Consider the following 15,518-nt stretch of genomic DNA (forward strand, 5'->3'; position numbering starts at 1 on the left):
GGAAGAAGGAAATGATGTGGTACTTGGCTTGAAGAAGTGTGACACCTCTCAGTGAAATGCTCAGGTTCCCTGGCCTGGCCTTACCGCGTTGGACCCTGTGCCTTTCTCTCCAACCAGCCCATTCTGGTTACTTTCCTCTGAACTTGTGTCCTGTCCTGGTCACTGGCCATGATGCTCTCCCCAGTCTCTTTCCTACCCACCCAGATTCCACACAGAATCAGTGTCATTTTTTTCTCAGAGGTCCCAGCTGCTCTGTACAGTAGTGGATAGGTCAGGAGGGAAGAAAGAAATGCAAGGGAGTGTTACGGTTTAAGGGGTTCTTATGAATCCCAAACTAAAACCCATGCCTGCCTCTGCCCCAAACTTAAGACCTGCAGAGTTTCAGCCTCCTGGGCTGTGTGTGAGGCCCGTGCCCACAGTGCCCTGATGGCCCTGTCCAGATCAGTTCCCTGAAGTGAGCAGGATGGGAAGTGACCTTCTGGTCTCTAGAGCAGTCTGTTGCTGGGTTATTGGAGGTTTTTTCTTCTTTTTTTCTAATAAAAAGCTCTTAGTATTAGTCTTCTATTATATAAACAAGAAATCTTTTCTTAGTAGTAGTCTTTTACTCCATAAACAAAAGCAAAATATGCTCAGAAAAATTTAAACAGGGACACCTGGGTGGCCCAGTCAGTTAAGTGTCTGCCTTCGGTTCAGGTCAGGTCATGATCCCAAGGTCCTGGGGTCGAGTCCCGCATTGGGCTCCCTGCTCAGTGGGGAGCCTGCTTCTCCCTCTGCCGGCCGCTGCCCAGTATGCCGCTTGAGCGCACGTGCTCGTGCTCTCTCTCTCTGACAAATAAATAAATAAAATCTTAAAGAAAAAGAAAAGAAAAATTTAAACAGCACATAGGGTTTAGAGTAGAAAGTCCCTGTTTCCCAGCCTGGGTTTCTCAGTCCGCTGCCCAAGAATTAGGGAGAATAGATGGACCGCTATTAGCTGATCTCTGTGTTCTTCTAGACATTCTCTGCATGCATCTGTGAGAACTGCACTCCACATCTTGAAATGTGTTACGGCAGTGTGTGCAGTCCCCCCCCGCCCAAACCTCCCGTTTTCTTTCCAGCTGCCTCTCGTGCCGTCCCGCCAAAGTACGTGAGCGGCTCTAAGTGGTACGGTCGCTGGAGCCGGCCTGAGCCCGAGCCGTGTGGCTCTGCAACAGAAGCCAAATGTTCACCAGAACAGCAGGCCCGGACCACTGGGAGAAGCCAGCTCCGCCGCTCTGCATCTTTGGAAAGTGTGGAGGTGGGTCAGGTTCCCCTTCCCCACCCCAGGTCGCCATTTCACTTAGTCGTTGTGACATGACTACAAGAGAGTGTGAGGGGCAGGTGGGCATTCCTGGGCATCTCAAGTTAGCAGAAGCGTGGGTGCACGTTGGGAAATGACATTTCATGCTCAGGTGTCTCTGGGTCTGATTGTCTGCAGGGAAATTCTGACCAGCGAGCGTACTCCTTCAGACATTGGGGCCGCGGAGAATTGGTGCCCAAATCACTTGTTTCTTTCCCTCCCCTGCTTACCACCACCAGCTTTCCCCCAGCACTGCAAGAAGACTGGTTTTATGGTTTCATAGGAGTGAGGAAAGAAAGGGAAGGTGCTTTTCTGATGCCCCTGCAAGGTTAGGAGTTTGGAAGTACCAAGCCCACAGTCCCACCTGCCTTGAATACTTAGAATATACCAAGGCCCTCACATTTACAATTTGGTTAAGATGTACCAGACACCTTCCAGGGCCTTGGGGGTTGATTCTAGCCCCCACGTCTCTGAGTTGTTCACTGCCTTTGGGACCAACCCAGGAGACGGGCTGCTGGAGCCTGACAGCCTTCATGTCAGGAAATACCCGTGGGGCAGGTCCACAGCTTTCAAGTTAACATGGATTCCTTAGACCTGTTTTCAAGAATTTCAGAAGGTTCTTGGTTCCTGCTATCTGTGATGTCCATTTTGTCAGGTGGACCTTTATGGGGACCTATTTTTGGTAAGACATCTCTGGGCCTCTCACATTAATTTGTTTATATGGTCAACATTTGTTGAGGCAAACCTATCTACTTAAATCCTAGAGTCCCTCTGCTCAGGGATGTTCTCTGCATAGACAACAAACCCCTGGTGTCTACTTTTTTTATCGTCTTTAGCTTTGGTCCTCAGAGATGGAGGTCTGAGGAGTCTGCTCTGTCTCCATTGTACCATTCTGCTTGATAAAACCACCTTGGATCCCTGGAACTAGAACAAGGGAAAATGTTGTTTTTAAGGTTGTTGGTTGGGCTGAGTGCATTAGAAAAAGGGGACATACCACCTGCTCCCAGATTCCACTCTCACTTCAGTGCTGGCTCTGAGGGACGCCGAGTCTTGGTCAACTTGGCATTCCCTCCAGGATCAGTCATGGGACACACAGCACCTGTCAGAAGCAGACTTTGACTTTGCAGTTGGCTGATTTGGCCACAAAAACATAAGGTTTTTACTCGAGTCAAGTGTTTCTTGGTGACCTGCCACCTGCAGGGTGCAGCTCGCAAAGGGCCCTGAGGTGTCAGGCGCTTGCTCGCATCATGCGGTCCCTAGAGCTCCTGGAGGGACAGAAAAAACCACTCTCCCTCCAGCTGTTGGTCGAACTGATAAGGATGATAAGGGACGGGGTGCCAGAGAGGTGAGGACCATTAAGCTTGAGTCAAGATGATGTCATGTGATGGCAGCTTGACCATGCTCCACAGCCGCTCCTCTCCAATGCTGGTGTCTGAAGCCAGTGCCACAAGGAGCTGTTGACTGGGAAGCATTTTTCTCCCCTTTCAGGGTGCAGGTGCTTGGTAGTGTTTTTAGTGTGAACTACTGATGATTTTTGGTTTATGTTGAGGAACTTCCTGTGTTCCTGTGTCTGCACCGTAGCTCGTGGTCTGTGAGAGGGAGCTGTGGGCTTTCCCTCGAGGAGCTGCATCTCACCAGCTGTTGTTCCTCCTCCTTAGTCCCTACCCAGCCCCAGAACATACGGTCTGTCTGTTCCTGGAGCTCTGTCCACTGCCACATACTCCGGGGAATTCATATCTTTCTCTTTTCGTTTTCCCAGAGTCTGAAGTCAGACGAAGAAGCTGAAAGTGCTAAAGAGCCTCAAAATGAGTTGTTTGAAGCACGAGGTAAAGCCACAGAGTCATGGTCGATGCTCCCTACCTTTGACCAGTGCTTTGAAGTTCAAGGAGCTAGGTCATTGGTCAGTGAGCCAGCCATGTGTAATTTCCTGGGAAGCATGCCAAGTGGGTGGTGTCCCTGGCGGGCCCCTACTCCAGAGGTAGTCCCAGCTGGGAGATGGTCACTTGATCCTCAGCATCCCCTGAAGTCAGACCCTTAGAGGCCACTGGCGAAGCGAGCAGTATATCCTGCCACGTCTCATAGTCTGTGAGGACCAGTGTGACTCCGGCTGGCAGGCATGGCCTTGGGGGGTCTCAGGCCTGTTGCACTGCCCTCTTGATGGGCTGGGCCTGGGCGCATCCTCTTTCTGGCTGTGTGCAAGCAGTCTTGGCAACTGTCAGCCGCCCTGTCTATGCTCCAGGTGAAATGCCAGACATGGTGCTGGCCCTCAGGAGCCCTGCAGGAGCAACCAGAAGGAAGCAGCAGGTGTACATAAGCAGATCGCAGTGTGTCCACCTGTGGGTCTGTGGATGCCTTAATGATACCTCCCACATGGGTGTGTCACAGGGCAGAAAATGCAGAAACTTGATTTGAAGGGAGAGACCTGAATTGACTTTGAATTTGTGCCACAGTAAAAAAAATCAGCAGCTGGAACCGAGCCATGCTCTAGAATGTGGTCCTCAAGGACCAAGGCCATTGATCATTGTTTGCCTCGGTGGGTGTCAGAGGGACTGACCTGAGCACCCACCTGGGCTGCTGGATGAAGCACACAGATCAGGAAGAGCGGCCAAGCCATCACACCTTAACTGCCTTGGCCTCAAACCTAAATTTAGGGCGGGAAAGGAAGGACTGGCTGGGAAGGTGGTGCATGGTGCAACTTGGGGTCTTCGACTGCAGGTTCTTCCTGGCCTTGAACGGAAACCCTTCCACCGGTTTAGAACTGACGGTGGTGCATGAAACGCACGTCAGACCTCAGAGGGCTGACGTGCCTTCTCCACCGTCCTGAGAAAGAGACTGGTATCGGAGGTGCTGTTATGTTTTTACTTAGACATTTCAGACTCTTTAAGCTAGAAGGGATGTCAGAGAAGGCGTTTTCCTCAGCCCAGTACAGTGTTGTTCATGAGCACAGAGTTTAGTGTGGACTGGCCGTGGAGGGGATGTCTGGCTTGAAGCATGGCCCGTCCATGGGTGCCTTCTCATGGGCACCCCCAGTGTCTGTGTTCTTCCACAAGTTGTTTCTATGGCAAAGCTCAGAAACATAAGTTTCTAGAAATTGTTTTTTTAAAAACTAGTCTGGTTTTTTGGTGTGTGTGTGTGTGTGTGTGTGTGTGTGTGTGTGTGTGTGTTGGGTTTTGTTTCTTTTTTTTTTTGGTTTTTTTTTTGGTTTTTTTTTTTGGTGAATAGAAATATGTGCTTTAAGTGGTATGACTTCCGACTTTCGGAGGTTCCCTTCAGAAAAAGCTTTCCCCACATGGACCAGAGATTACCCCCAAAGACATTTTATTATGAAAATTTGCAAACACAGAGTGGAGATGAAAGAATCCTACTGTGAGCAGCTATGTACCCATCACCTAGATCCCACCTCTGATGCTTTGCTACTCAGGTGTGTGCGTCTGATTTCAGAGTACATTGCCGGCATTGCTGCGTTTCCCCCAGGTGCTTCCACCTGGAGCGTGGGGTTTACCTGTCACTCTCCCTGCTTCAGGCCAGCTGCCAGCTTGGGGTTCTGAGGTCTTCGGGTGCCTCCAGAAGCCCTGCAGCCCCTCCTTGGACACCCCTGAGAGCCGGGTCCGGGGCATCTGGGAAGAGCTGGGCGTTGGCAGTAGTGGCCACCTCGATGAGCAAGAGCTGGCCGTTGTCTGCCAGAGCATCGGGCTCCAGGGACTGGAGAAAGAGGTGAGAGGAGCCAAGGCTGACCACACTGGAGGACGGGCTCTTTGCAATGGTCAGGTTGGTGTTGGGTCTGGAGAATCCCTTCACCCTCCACCTGTGGGTCTGTGGATGCTTTAATGTGAAGATGTAGCTGTGCCACCTTCTGGTCTGAAGTTCTCTGGTAACTCTCGGTGCTGCTGCTGAGGTCTGCCCCCGCGCAGGTCACAAGTGGCCTGCCTCACTGGCATCAGAGCATCACTCCTGACCCTTCCTCTGCCTAGAGTGCCCTTTCCCCTTCCTGCACTGCCCAGTTCTACCACTCAGCCCAGACAGCATGCCCTCTGAGGTAGGCTGTGCTCCCAGGGGCTGTATTCACCCCACCTTTCCTCTTGCAGGGGCCGAGGGGAGTTGGGTGGGCAGTGGTGATGGGGAAGCCCCCCTGGTAAAATCCTCCTTAGCCTTGCTGTCCTTGCTAGTTCCTGGACCACTGGGGGCTCAGGGCACCTTCCACATGCATGTCTTCTTCTTACCATCCAGCAAGTTCCTGGCATGGTAGACTTTGAATGGGTGTTTGTGGAATTAGGAAGTGCAGGTGGCGTCCATTCATAGCAGGGTGGAAACTGACCAGGCATGTAGGCTTCACAGGCCAGAGCCAAGGGAGGTCAGGTGTGTCCCAGACAGTTTGAATTTGGTAAGGATGGGCAGACCACCCAGCTTGGGGAGGGAAGGCCTGGGTGGTGGTGGCCTCAGCACAAGTGTGGTGGCTTTCGTCTAGGAACTGGAGGATCTGTTTAACAAACTGGACCAAGATGGAGACGGCAGAGTGAGTCTTGAGGAATTCCAGCTTGGCCTGTTCAATCATGGGCCCACTTCACTTCCAGAATCTTCCACTCCCGTCAAACCGAGCATGTCCTGGTCTCATTACCAGGTAAAATGGGATGATTAAGCCTTGAACCACAGCAGTAACTGCTTTCACTCTCTGGTCGTCAGCATCTTCACAGACCCGGGAGTTGGGGGGCTGTGTACACATACGTGTATGAGTGGGAGGCCACGTGACTTAGATTCTAGAACCACACAGGTCTTAGGGCTGCTCTGGCATTGCCCCTCCCTAGCTGTGTGTCCCAGATTGAGTTACTTGCCCTCTCTGAACCTCAGTCTCTTCATATGTAAAATGGGTGCCTGCCTCATAGGGATTTTATGAGAATTACATGGCAGTTCCTTGGTTGTGGGATAGGCTGCCTTCCAGTAGGAGAGCTCCTTCTCTCCTCCCTGTTGTGCTACAGCAAGAGCATTCGTACCTTCCCTAGGAGTAGCTCTCCAGGTACTTCTTACCCTGTGCTCTCCCTGTCCTATATTCCTAAATTTTTCTCTCTCATACAAATACCAGGTCTGCAGATAGAGAAGAGGAGATTTTAGGCAGTTATTTAAATTGTAATCTCATTTGGTGACCGTTGGCTTAGCATTTGGTTTTTTTCCATCCCAGGACAGGAAAACCTCCCTCTTCCACCACAGGGCATGGTTCTCTGAGGAGTCTTGCTGATGTGGCTAATCCCATAGTTTATGGGTAGTGGCGCAGGACCAGTAACGTTGTTCTCTGCAAGGCTGGGTAATCTGAGAGTCCAGTTTCTGAATCTGAATCTGATGAGAATGGACAGAGAGGAAACTAGGAGCAGTAAAGGAAGGTGTCAGGCCACGTAAGGTCAGAGGCCACAGTGAAGTCCCAGCAAGTCCTGCTTGGAGCCAGTGGAAGGAGGGTGTGTCTGTGGTGGAGCCGCTCCTGTTCCTGTGTCCCAGTGAGGAGGCACAGCTGGACAGGGCTCTGAGCCGTGGGGCGCAGGAATGAGGCCAGGCAGGACCCACCTCTAATCAGAGGCAGGGGCCCAAGGAACACCTGACTGCCCAGGAAGTGCCCCGAGCCAACACAGCTGCATGTGGAGGATAGGGGGTGCAGACTCTGGCATGGCATGGTGCTGCTGGGCCCTCGGGTATATGGCCCAGCCCCCACCTTCTCCTGTTAGGCCATGGCACACCTGTCCTCAAGCTCACAGTCCTTACAAAGGAAATAGGTGGGAGGGAGATAAGGGTGGTCAGAGTGCATCTGGGTATCCGAGCGTCTCCACACGGCTGTGGCCACATTCCCAACCGTTCTTGAGTTATCCTCTCCCCTTTTGTAAACCGGGTCAGATGCCTACTTTGTAGGGCTGTAAAGTACCTAGTACAACTTAGTGAGCACCCAGTTCCTGAGTAAGTGTTTATGGAGAGGTAGGAGCACAGCTGAGAACAGATGAGGGCACGTGGGCCTGTGAGCACTCGCTGAGGACTGAGTGTGGAGAGGGGACGTGGTGGGCTGGAAGGGGCTGTCAGAGCAGAGCCCTGGAAAGCACAGCCATGGAAGTGTTGGGGGAAAGTGTTTCAGGCAATGAGACAAGCTTGGAATGTTTGGGAATAGCAAGAGACTCCTGTGAGGGGGGTGGAGAGGAGGCCAGCAAGGAGGGGAGTCCTGGGAGTGTGGCAGGAACCCTGGTGGCCAGAAAGAAGGGGCGGTTGCTCCTCATTCCTGTGGTGCCAGACAACAAATACTTGTTCTGCCTGGAGCAGAAAACAATCTTTTAATTTTTTAAAAAAGATTTTATTCATTTATTTGAGAGAGCGAGAGAGTGCATGAATGGCAGGGGGGCAGAGCAAAGGAAGGGAGGGGGAAGCAGACTCCCCACTGAGCAAGGAGCCCGATGCGGGGCTCCATCCCAGGACCCTGGGATCATGACCTGAGCCAAAGGCAGATGCTTAACCAGCTGAGCCACTCAAGTGCCCTGGCAGAAAATAACCTTGCTCATGGATTCTTATAGCCCTCAGTCTACTAGGTCAGCTTTCTGGCCAAGAGATCTTCTTCCCCTTCTTAACACTCCCCAATTCTGGGGCTCCTGGGTGGCTCAGTCGGTTGAGCATCTGATTCTTGATTTTGGCTCGGATCTGGATCTCAGGCTCAGACCGAGCCTCTGCCCTCAGTGGGGAGTCTGCTGCCCTCTGGCCCTCTGTCCTGCTCGCACTCTCTCTCTAATAAAGAAATAAATCTTAAAAAAACAAAACCGAAACTCCCCAATTCTATCGCTGTGAGATGTGTTTCTGAGGCCTCGGGAGATGTGTGGCTTTGTTTGGGCCATTCCGCCTCTTCTTTTCAAGCCCATCTTGGGTTTCTTTCCACAGACGGGATTCCCTAGCATTAGCAGGCGCCTCCTCCAGCTCTCCCTTTGAGAGGCCAGGTTCACAGCATTACCGGATCCCGGAGGGAGGTTAAAACTCCTTCATGTCTCCCACTAAGCGCTTGTGCTGACCGATGAGGGTGCTAGGATACGTTCCCCAGGCAAGGCCTCTGGTGCACGGTCGGAGAGCAGGCACCAGGGTCCTTGAGAAGGTAGTGGGCTGTGTGTCCAGAGCCCTGGGTTCGGATCTCCGCTTTGTCTCCTGCAGAGCCCCGTGGTGTCGGGCACACCGCGCGACGGGGCCGTGGCTCTGTTTCCTAGTCTGGGAGACTGGGCTCACAGTCACTGTGTGAGTGGTTCCCATCAGGCCTCAACGAGACAGTGAGGGGCCGAGCACAGGCTGTTGAGGTCGGAAAATCTAGAAATGAGCGGGAGGCCAAAGTGCTGAGAGGCACCTTTGCTTTACCCGTGCACAGGTCCTGGAGGAGACTGGCTGCCAGACCGCCACGACGTCGTCCCTCGTGTCTGTGTGCTCAGGCCTGCGTCTCTTGGGCAGCATTGATGACGGCACCGGCTTTGCATTTCCTGAGCAGCTCATCGCCCTGTGGGCCCAGGAGGGGATTCAGAACGGCAGGGAGATCTTGCAGGTCTGGAACTGGTCCCTCCACAGCGCCCTGGGGAGAGCATCCAGTTAGCAGGGGGCTGGCGGCGGACCTTGGGGCCCTCTGCCCGCAGAGGAGGCTGGACAGAGAATCCCAGACACACAGGGCCTGAACTCTCTGCAGAGAACCCCATGTAGGAAAGACCTATTGGAATCACTTTCTTCTTTATTTTTTGCTATTAAAATATAGATTTTGGGGACACCTGGGTGGCTTAGTCGGGTAAGTGTCAGCCTTTGGCTTGGGTCATGATCCCAGGGTCCTGGGATCGAACCTTGCATCGGGCTCCCTGCTCAGCGAGGAGCCTGCTTCTCCCCCTGCCTCCTGTTCCCCCTGCCTGTCCTTGCTCTCTTTCTGACGAATAAATAAATAAAAATCTTTAAAATATAGGAGATTTTTAACTTAAAAAGATAATAAGAAGCAGAAAAACAAGTCTGGAACAAATCCATTCGAAGGTAGGATTTAGTGTATAGACATTCCCTTCAGTGTATTGTTACCCTTGGAGACGCTCCGCTTACCTGGATAAGGGAGTCAGTCCCAGACAAGGGGAGGAAATTTCCTTCCTTGTGGGAGAGACTCTTACTGGATGTCACAGCCGCAGTGGTCTGAGGGTTTCCATTTGTTGAGGGTGAGCTCCACAGGGAACCTGAATTCCATCAGAGCTGCCTGCCAGCCTGGGCAAGCTGTTTCCCCCCCGCATAGCCCCAGCTCCCCCAGACCCGCCCTCCACTGGGTGGGGCAAGGAGAGGGGTGCTGCCTGGCTGTCCTCAGACGGGGCCAGTCTGACCTCCCCCAGGGACACAGGGCCAGACCCTGGGGTTTGGAGAGAGCTTGGTCTGGGGGCGGGTCAAGAGTGACAGAAGAACACTCTGGGTGGAAGTGTATATGGTAAGCTGCACTGATGATTTTCATTTCCAAATTTCACTTTATGTTGTAAAAAAAAAAAGTACCAACTGTACAGAAAATTATAAAATAATAAAGCCTGCCCCCTTTTGCTCCCATTCCGTAGGAGTGGCAACGTAGCAGCTGTGTGGGAGTTCTGTAGAGCCCTTCCCTGGCACAGAAAAGAAATACGTATTTTAGATGGTCCAGCTTTAAGATTTTTTTTTTTTTTTTTCAAAATCAGTGTACTATATGTCTTGTTAATTTATGTTACCTTTTTCCTCTTGTACATATAGAGTTTTTTTCTTTTCTAAATCTTGGCGTTTAAAATGTACATATATCTTCCTGTTCCTATGCTGGTGTTTCTTTGTAGGCTAGATTCCTGAAGTTATGAGTTTTAACTCTGGATAGACTTTGTCATATTACCTCTCAAAATGTTCCTATTAGCACAAACTAATACATGGAGGAGACCAAAAACAGCCTGTAAGATGGTCCTCCTGACACCTTGGGCCAGTCCCTCCTGGACCTAAAATCGGCCATCGCTGAGTGGGGCCACCCAGCAGCCTGGGCAGAGCCTTGACAGCCAGGACAGGCCCGGGCAGCTGGCCCTTGGGACTGTTCTGAAAGCCAGAGACTGAGCCTGGATCACTGGATTGGCCCCCAGGGAGGGTAGAGAGCGAAGGGGTTCATGGTTTGGGGCTTCTCCCTGAAACTATGCTCCTGATTCGCTGTCAGTTGGAGGTGGGTCAGCTGCCTTCATAACGTGACAGATGGTGAGTCTCAAATTTGCCTCTGACATTTCATCATTTACTCCTTTTATTCCTTCCTGCTGTCACAGAGTATTTCCAGTTCTTCAGCAATTTATGATTTACCCGTTGTGTTCTGAGTTTGCTTCCATTTTGTTGAAAGACAGCAATGTTTACTGAAATCTTGGCACTTGGCACCAAGCAAGGACCTGTGAAGTTTGTGAAGTTATTTACTCCTCACATGGCCTGGAAGGTGTTTCTGTCTCACGTGCACACACAGCCAGGGCGGGAGCACCAGCAAGGGGGCAGGTGATCCAGGCCCCGGTGTGCTGAGTCATGCCCCTTCCTGCCCCTGACACTCTCAGAAACTGCTTACCTGTGACATTGGTGGTCAAGACCACAGGCTGCTGCCCTGCTAAGAGCAGTAAGCACACCGTGCCTAAAAAAGAAGGGCCTTTCTGTGCTGGCATCACGTACCCAGCTTCTCGAGACCCTGCCTGTTTCAGGGTGGTTCTTCTCTAGGTCCTCGGGAGTGCTCTGTGAGGAGGTCTGGGTGGTTGTCTGCCCCCCCCCCAACAAATCACCACTGAATTACGCCTTCACACCCAATGACCGTTCTGGTCTGGAGCAGCTTCTGGGGGTCAGGAATTTGGGAACTGTGTAGTGGGGTGGTTCTAGCCAGGGGTCTCCCCTGAGGTTGGTCAGAGGCCTTCTGAGGGCCTGCGTGGGGCTGAGCTGCCGCTTCCAAGTTGGCAGGTTGATGCTTACTGCAGTAGGAGGGCCTCTATTTCCCGTACATGGCTCCTTCCTTGGGGTGCTTGAGCTTTCTCATACCTGGGCAGTGGCTTCCCTCCCCAGAGCGGGGAGGAGGCCATGTGTCCTCCACACCCCAGCCTTGGAAACCCTATGCTGTCACCTCCTCAGTACCCGGGCTGGCCCTGCTTGGCGTGGGAGGGGAGTACCTGGGCGTGGGCGCCAGGAAGTGAGGGGCATGGGGCTGTCTTGGAGGCTGCTCCTGCCCATGCCGTGGTTTTTGATGACTCCTTTCTTCTTGATTGGGAAGCTGCTGCCATGATCTATTATGTCTGTGCCCTCTGCTGGTGACATGATTGCTGGGCCATCTGTATTTGAGGAATAATAACTTGAGCTTCCCAGTTACTCCATACGCTTCACCCTGAAGTCATTTCTCTTCAGAAGCGCTCTGGGAGGTGGGGGAGTAGTGGAGAGTCAAGTCTCCATTGTATCCATGCCTCATTCCCACGTATGATCTGGGAATGCTGTGGCTCTTTCTCTATAGGCCCTGACGCGGTGCCTGCCTCTGGACTTGGGCGTAACTGATTTTTTGACATCATAGAAAGAAACAGGGGCCAAGAATACTCAACACGGAAACAGCAAATGCAGCGAGTGTTGTTATTGTCCGTTGAGCAGAGGGGTATATGGGTATGGTTTATTATTACTGTGGTGCAATATATATAAATTGTTTTATTCTCTTATTTCCAAAGAGAATGGGAAAGAGGGGAAAAGAGTGCTCTGCTCTGTGGAGTGCCGGGCCATATGCCTCATCTGTCAGTTATATCGCTTTTCTACCCACCCGTACACATATTTCACAGAGATTCTTTTAGCCTGAAATGATAAAAACTCAACTCTAAATGGCTTAAGTAGAGCGGACGTTAGGGGCTCACCCGGGCGGGCACTCTGGAGAAGGCATCCCAGGGGTGTTGTCAGGGCTCTCTTCCATCTGTCCTCCGCTTGCTTCTTGGTGAAACTGAGCTCAGGCCAGGTCTCCTCATGCAGCTTCCAGGGCCAGCAGGGTCCATACAGCAAGTTATTTCAAGGGAGAAAGGTCTCTCCCCCAGCCACCTATCAGTCCCCATGACATCCTCTGCTTGGGACATGCCCCTTCTGTGTCAGTTACTTTTTCAGGAAGAGGGTCTCTGTCCAGCCTGGGTCTCATCCACATCCACACCATAAGATGAGTGGGGACAGAGTCAGGTACTTTACAGACAGAAAAGTTGGCAGGTGCTGTCTGCAGGACAGTGCAGATCTGGGCCTAGCTTGTTCTTAGGAAAGCCAGGAAGTGTTTGAAGAAGTCACACATCTTTCCTGCCCAATGGGCTTTGCTGTTTCCAGAGTCTCGACTTCAGTGTGGACGAGAAGGTGAATCTTTTGGAGCTGACCTGGGCCCTTGAGAACGAGCTCATGATGGTTGGTGGTGCCACTCAGCAGGCGGCCTTGGCCTGCTACCGCCAGGAGCTGAGCTTCCGCCAGTAAGAGCCCAGTGTGGTTGGATGGAGGGGTGGGTACAGCTGGCCAGGCTGCTGGGTGGAAGGATTCCTGGGAAATGGGCATTCTGCCCTTGTCCACCCCAAGCCAGGCCCAGGGGACAGGGGGCTCGACATTGCCTTTCCCACTGGCTCTCCTTTAGCGGGCACTTTTGGGGGGACANGGAAAGAGCTAAGAGCTCCCTGTGCCTTGAGTGACATCCCCGTGTGTGGTCTGAGGGGGCTTGCCGCTTGGGCTTTTACAGCCACAGCATTTCAGGGTTATTGGCCTGTCTTCACACTTGGTGAGAAGCTTAGAAACTGATGTTGGGGTCCTCCCTTAGCCCCTTTTAGCAAGGTTCCAAAGGGGGCACTGGAACCTGACATCCTGCTGACACTGGAGCTCTTGAGTGCAGAGGCAGAAATCCTCCAGTTGGCAGGGATGTGTTCCAAGAGCAGGCAGAGGGCTCCTGAGCTGGGGCGGCTGGCGGGAGAGGAGAACAAAGTGTTTCCCAACACAGTCACCAAGAGCAAAGTGACAGGGGGGCCGAGAATGCGTTCCATTTTAGTTGGGCTCGGCTTTCGATTAGCTGAGTATTCGGGTCATCTGTCTGCTCAGCAGATTGGCGTAAAGATCATTTTTGTGTTTACTGATGTTCCAAAGCTGCAAAAAAGAAATCATGATTTCTGTCCTCAAGACTTTGCATCCCATTAGGTGCTGACAGGTGAGCTCTCTGACCTCAGGCAGGTCTGCGAATAGGACGACAGAAAGACTGTGCCTTGGGAGGGTGGAGGGAGAAAAGCGCCGTGCTCCTTCAGGGGGAGAAATGGGCATCAGAATGGCAGGTTCAGGGGTGAGTGCAGAGCTACAGGTGAGGCCTGCTCTGGGTGACTTGCCTAGATGTCAGGCTGCAGGTGTCGGGGTGTGACCAGGCAGGATGATGGGTGACCAGCCTTCTCCCCTTCATGTATCTAGTCCCAGATTAGGTGCTGGAGATCCCTGGGAGAGGAGACAGAAGGAGGGGGCATGGATAAATTCTTACCTATTCTGGGCCATCTGGAGGTGTGGCACACTGTAAGGCTCTAGGCTCAGACTTCCTTGGTTCAGAAATTTTCTAGAAACCTTCCTTAAAGGTCATTTAGCCTGTCTCTCGGTACATGCATCTGTAAAAGGGGCACAGTAATCCTGGAAACCACTTTTAGGAGATGGTTGGTGTTGGCAGTGAGGTCAGAGCACAGCACTGCCGGTGCTCAGCGCCCAGTTAATGCAGCCTCTTTCATCATTCATGCAGACACAGGGCTTGCTGGGCCCAGAACAGGTGTCCTCATCTGACCCTGTCTCCTTCCTGTGGCAGGGGGCAAGTGGAGCAGATGGCAAGGGAGCGAGACAAGGCGAGGCAGGACCTGGAGAAAGCCGAAAAGAGGAACCTGGAGTTTGTGCAAGAGATGGACGACTGTCACTCTGCCCTAGAGCGGCTCACGGAGAAGAAGATCCAGTAGGTCCTGTGGTCACACCCGAGCCCAGAGGGCAGCTCCGGAGCAGCTGGGCGGCGGTCCCCCAGCCCCGGGCGGGTGGGTGGTAAATGTGGGGCTACGCTGGCTGCGGCCGTGGTCGTGAACATCGTGGAGCCGAGGCCCTCCTGTTTCACCTGAGCCAGTAGAAATCTGAAAGGTGTACCTCTGGGGACGTCCTTCCTTGAAAGAAGAGGGGTGCATTTAAAAAAGCAGCCTTGCTCTTTATGACGTGAGGGCATGGGCAGGGGCATCCAGCTGTGTGTGCCTGTGGACTGCAGGGAGCATTCCTATTCTCTGCCTTATTTATGGGTCTGTCTCACTTCACCCGGGTCTTCTGTGTGTGCCTGTGGCTAGTGACATGGATGAATGTTTTGAAAGAGGGCTGGTGAATGGCTTTGAAGCCTGATGAAAGGAGCCTGGTGTGGTCGAAGGAGCCCAGAGCCCAAAACCTGACCTCGGGCACTGTGAGGTGCAGTGGGTTAAGCAGACCCCTGGTAAGTGGTCTGTTCCATTGGTGGGGCTGGTGGCTGGACAGACCAGAGGGAAGGATTTCTGACTTTTTGTGGACACAAAACCCACCTCTTTGGTTTATTAACCAAAATGTGAAGAAATCCAGCCCCTGAGGATCTCCCAGGCTGGGGCAAGCAGAGGAGGGGCTTTTCACCCCATTGTGGGGAACAGTCTATGCCAGGCTTCCCTGGCAGAGCTGAGCTGGTTGTTCACCCGGAAGCTTTTGTCACCTGGAGGTGTCCCCTTAAGGACAGCAAAGGGTGTGTGCTGCAGAAAAACCAGGGTGCTGTGCTCAGCTCTCGGTAGTGGTGGTAGTGGAGGCACAGGAAGGCGACCAGCCTCCCCACCTCATTCTCCCTCACCAGCCCTTGCTGTGATCCTGGGTGGACGGGGCCCCTGAGATCCCTCATCTGCGAAGTGGGAATGGTGACAGACCGTCCTCTGCATGGGAGGCTACCGGTCGGTGTGTTTGAGGCCTCAGCAGGGTTTGGTGCGTGCAGCCGCCAGGTGCATCTCATGCCTGTGGGTTAGCTGAGCGAGGGCCTCCGTGAAATGTATGTCAAAGAGAAGCAAGAACTCAGGTGGTGTACATGGCTTCAGCGAACACGTGTCTGAGAGCTTGTGACCGGCCATCTCTGGGATGTTGCCTCTCACTGTCTTGTGTGGTTGTGACATTGGAAGGGAACGCTTTTCTCACACCAGCCCTGCCGGCCGTGTTTGTGGGTATTGTGGCATGA

The 15,518-nt window shown here is 52.7% G+C and overlaps 1 protein-coding gene across 2 annotated transcripts in view; it reads left to right on the top strand.

Moving 5' to 3' along the window:
* The window catches only part of NINL (ninein like), a 168,895-nt gene that overhangs the window by 101,763 nt on the left and 51,614 nt on the right, over positions 1 to 15,518 (top strand). For both annotated transcript variants that reach the window (XM_040620946.1, XM_040620947.1), the window contains exons 4-10: positions 1,098 to 1,276; positions 3,078 to 3,144; positions 4,842 to 5,032; positions 5,784 to 5,936; positions 8,685 to 8,855; positions 12,626 to 12,762; positions 14,112 to 14,252. In XM_040620946.1, the coding sequence (XP_040476880.1) occupies positions 1,098 to 1,276; positions 3,078 to 3,144; positions 4,842 to 5,032; positions 5,784 to 5,936; positions 8,685 to 8,855; positions 12,626 to 12,762; positions 14,112 to 14,252 (1,039 nt within the window). The remainder of the gene's footprint in view (positions 1 to 1,097; positions 1,277 to 3,077; positions 3,145 to 4,841; positions 5,033 to 5,783; positions 5,937 to 8,684; positions 8,856 to 12,625; positions 12,763 to 14,111; positions 14,253 to 15,518) is intronic.

Source organism: Ursus maritimus, unplaced genomic scaffold, assembly GCF_017311325.1.
Source record: "Ursus maritimus isolate PB19 unplaced genomic scaffold, ASM1731132v1 scaffold_38, whole genome shotgun sequence".
In the NCBI taxonomy this organism is placed as follows: Eukaryota; Metazoa; Chordata; class Mammalia; order Carnivora; family Ursidae; genus Ursus; species Ursus maritimus.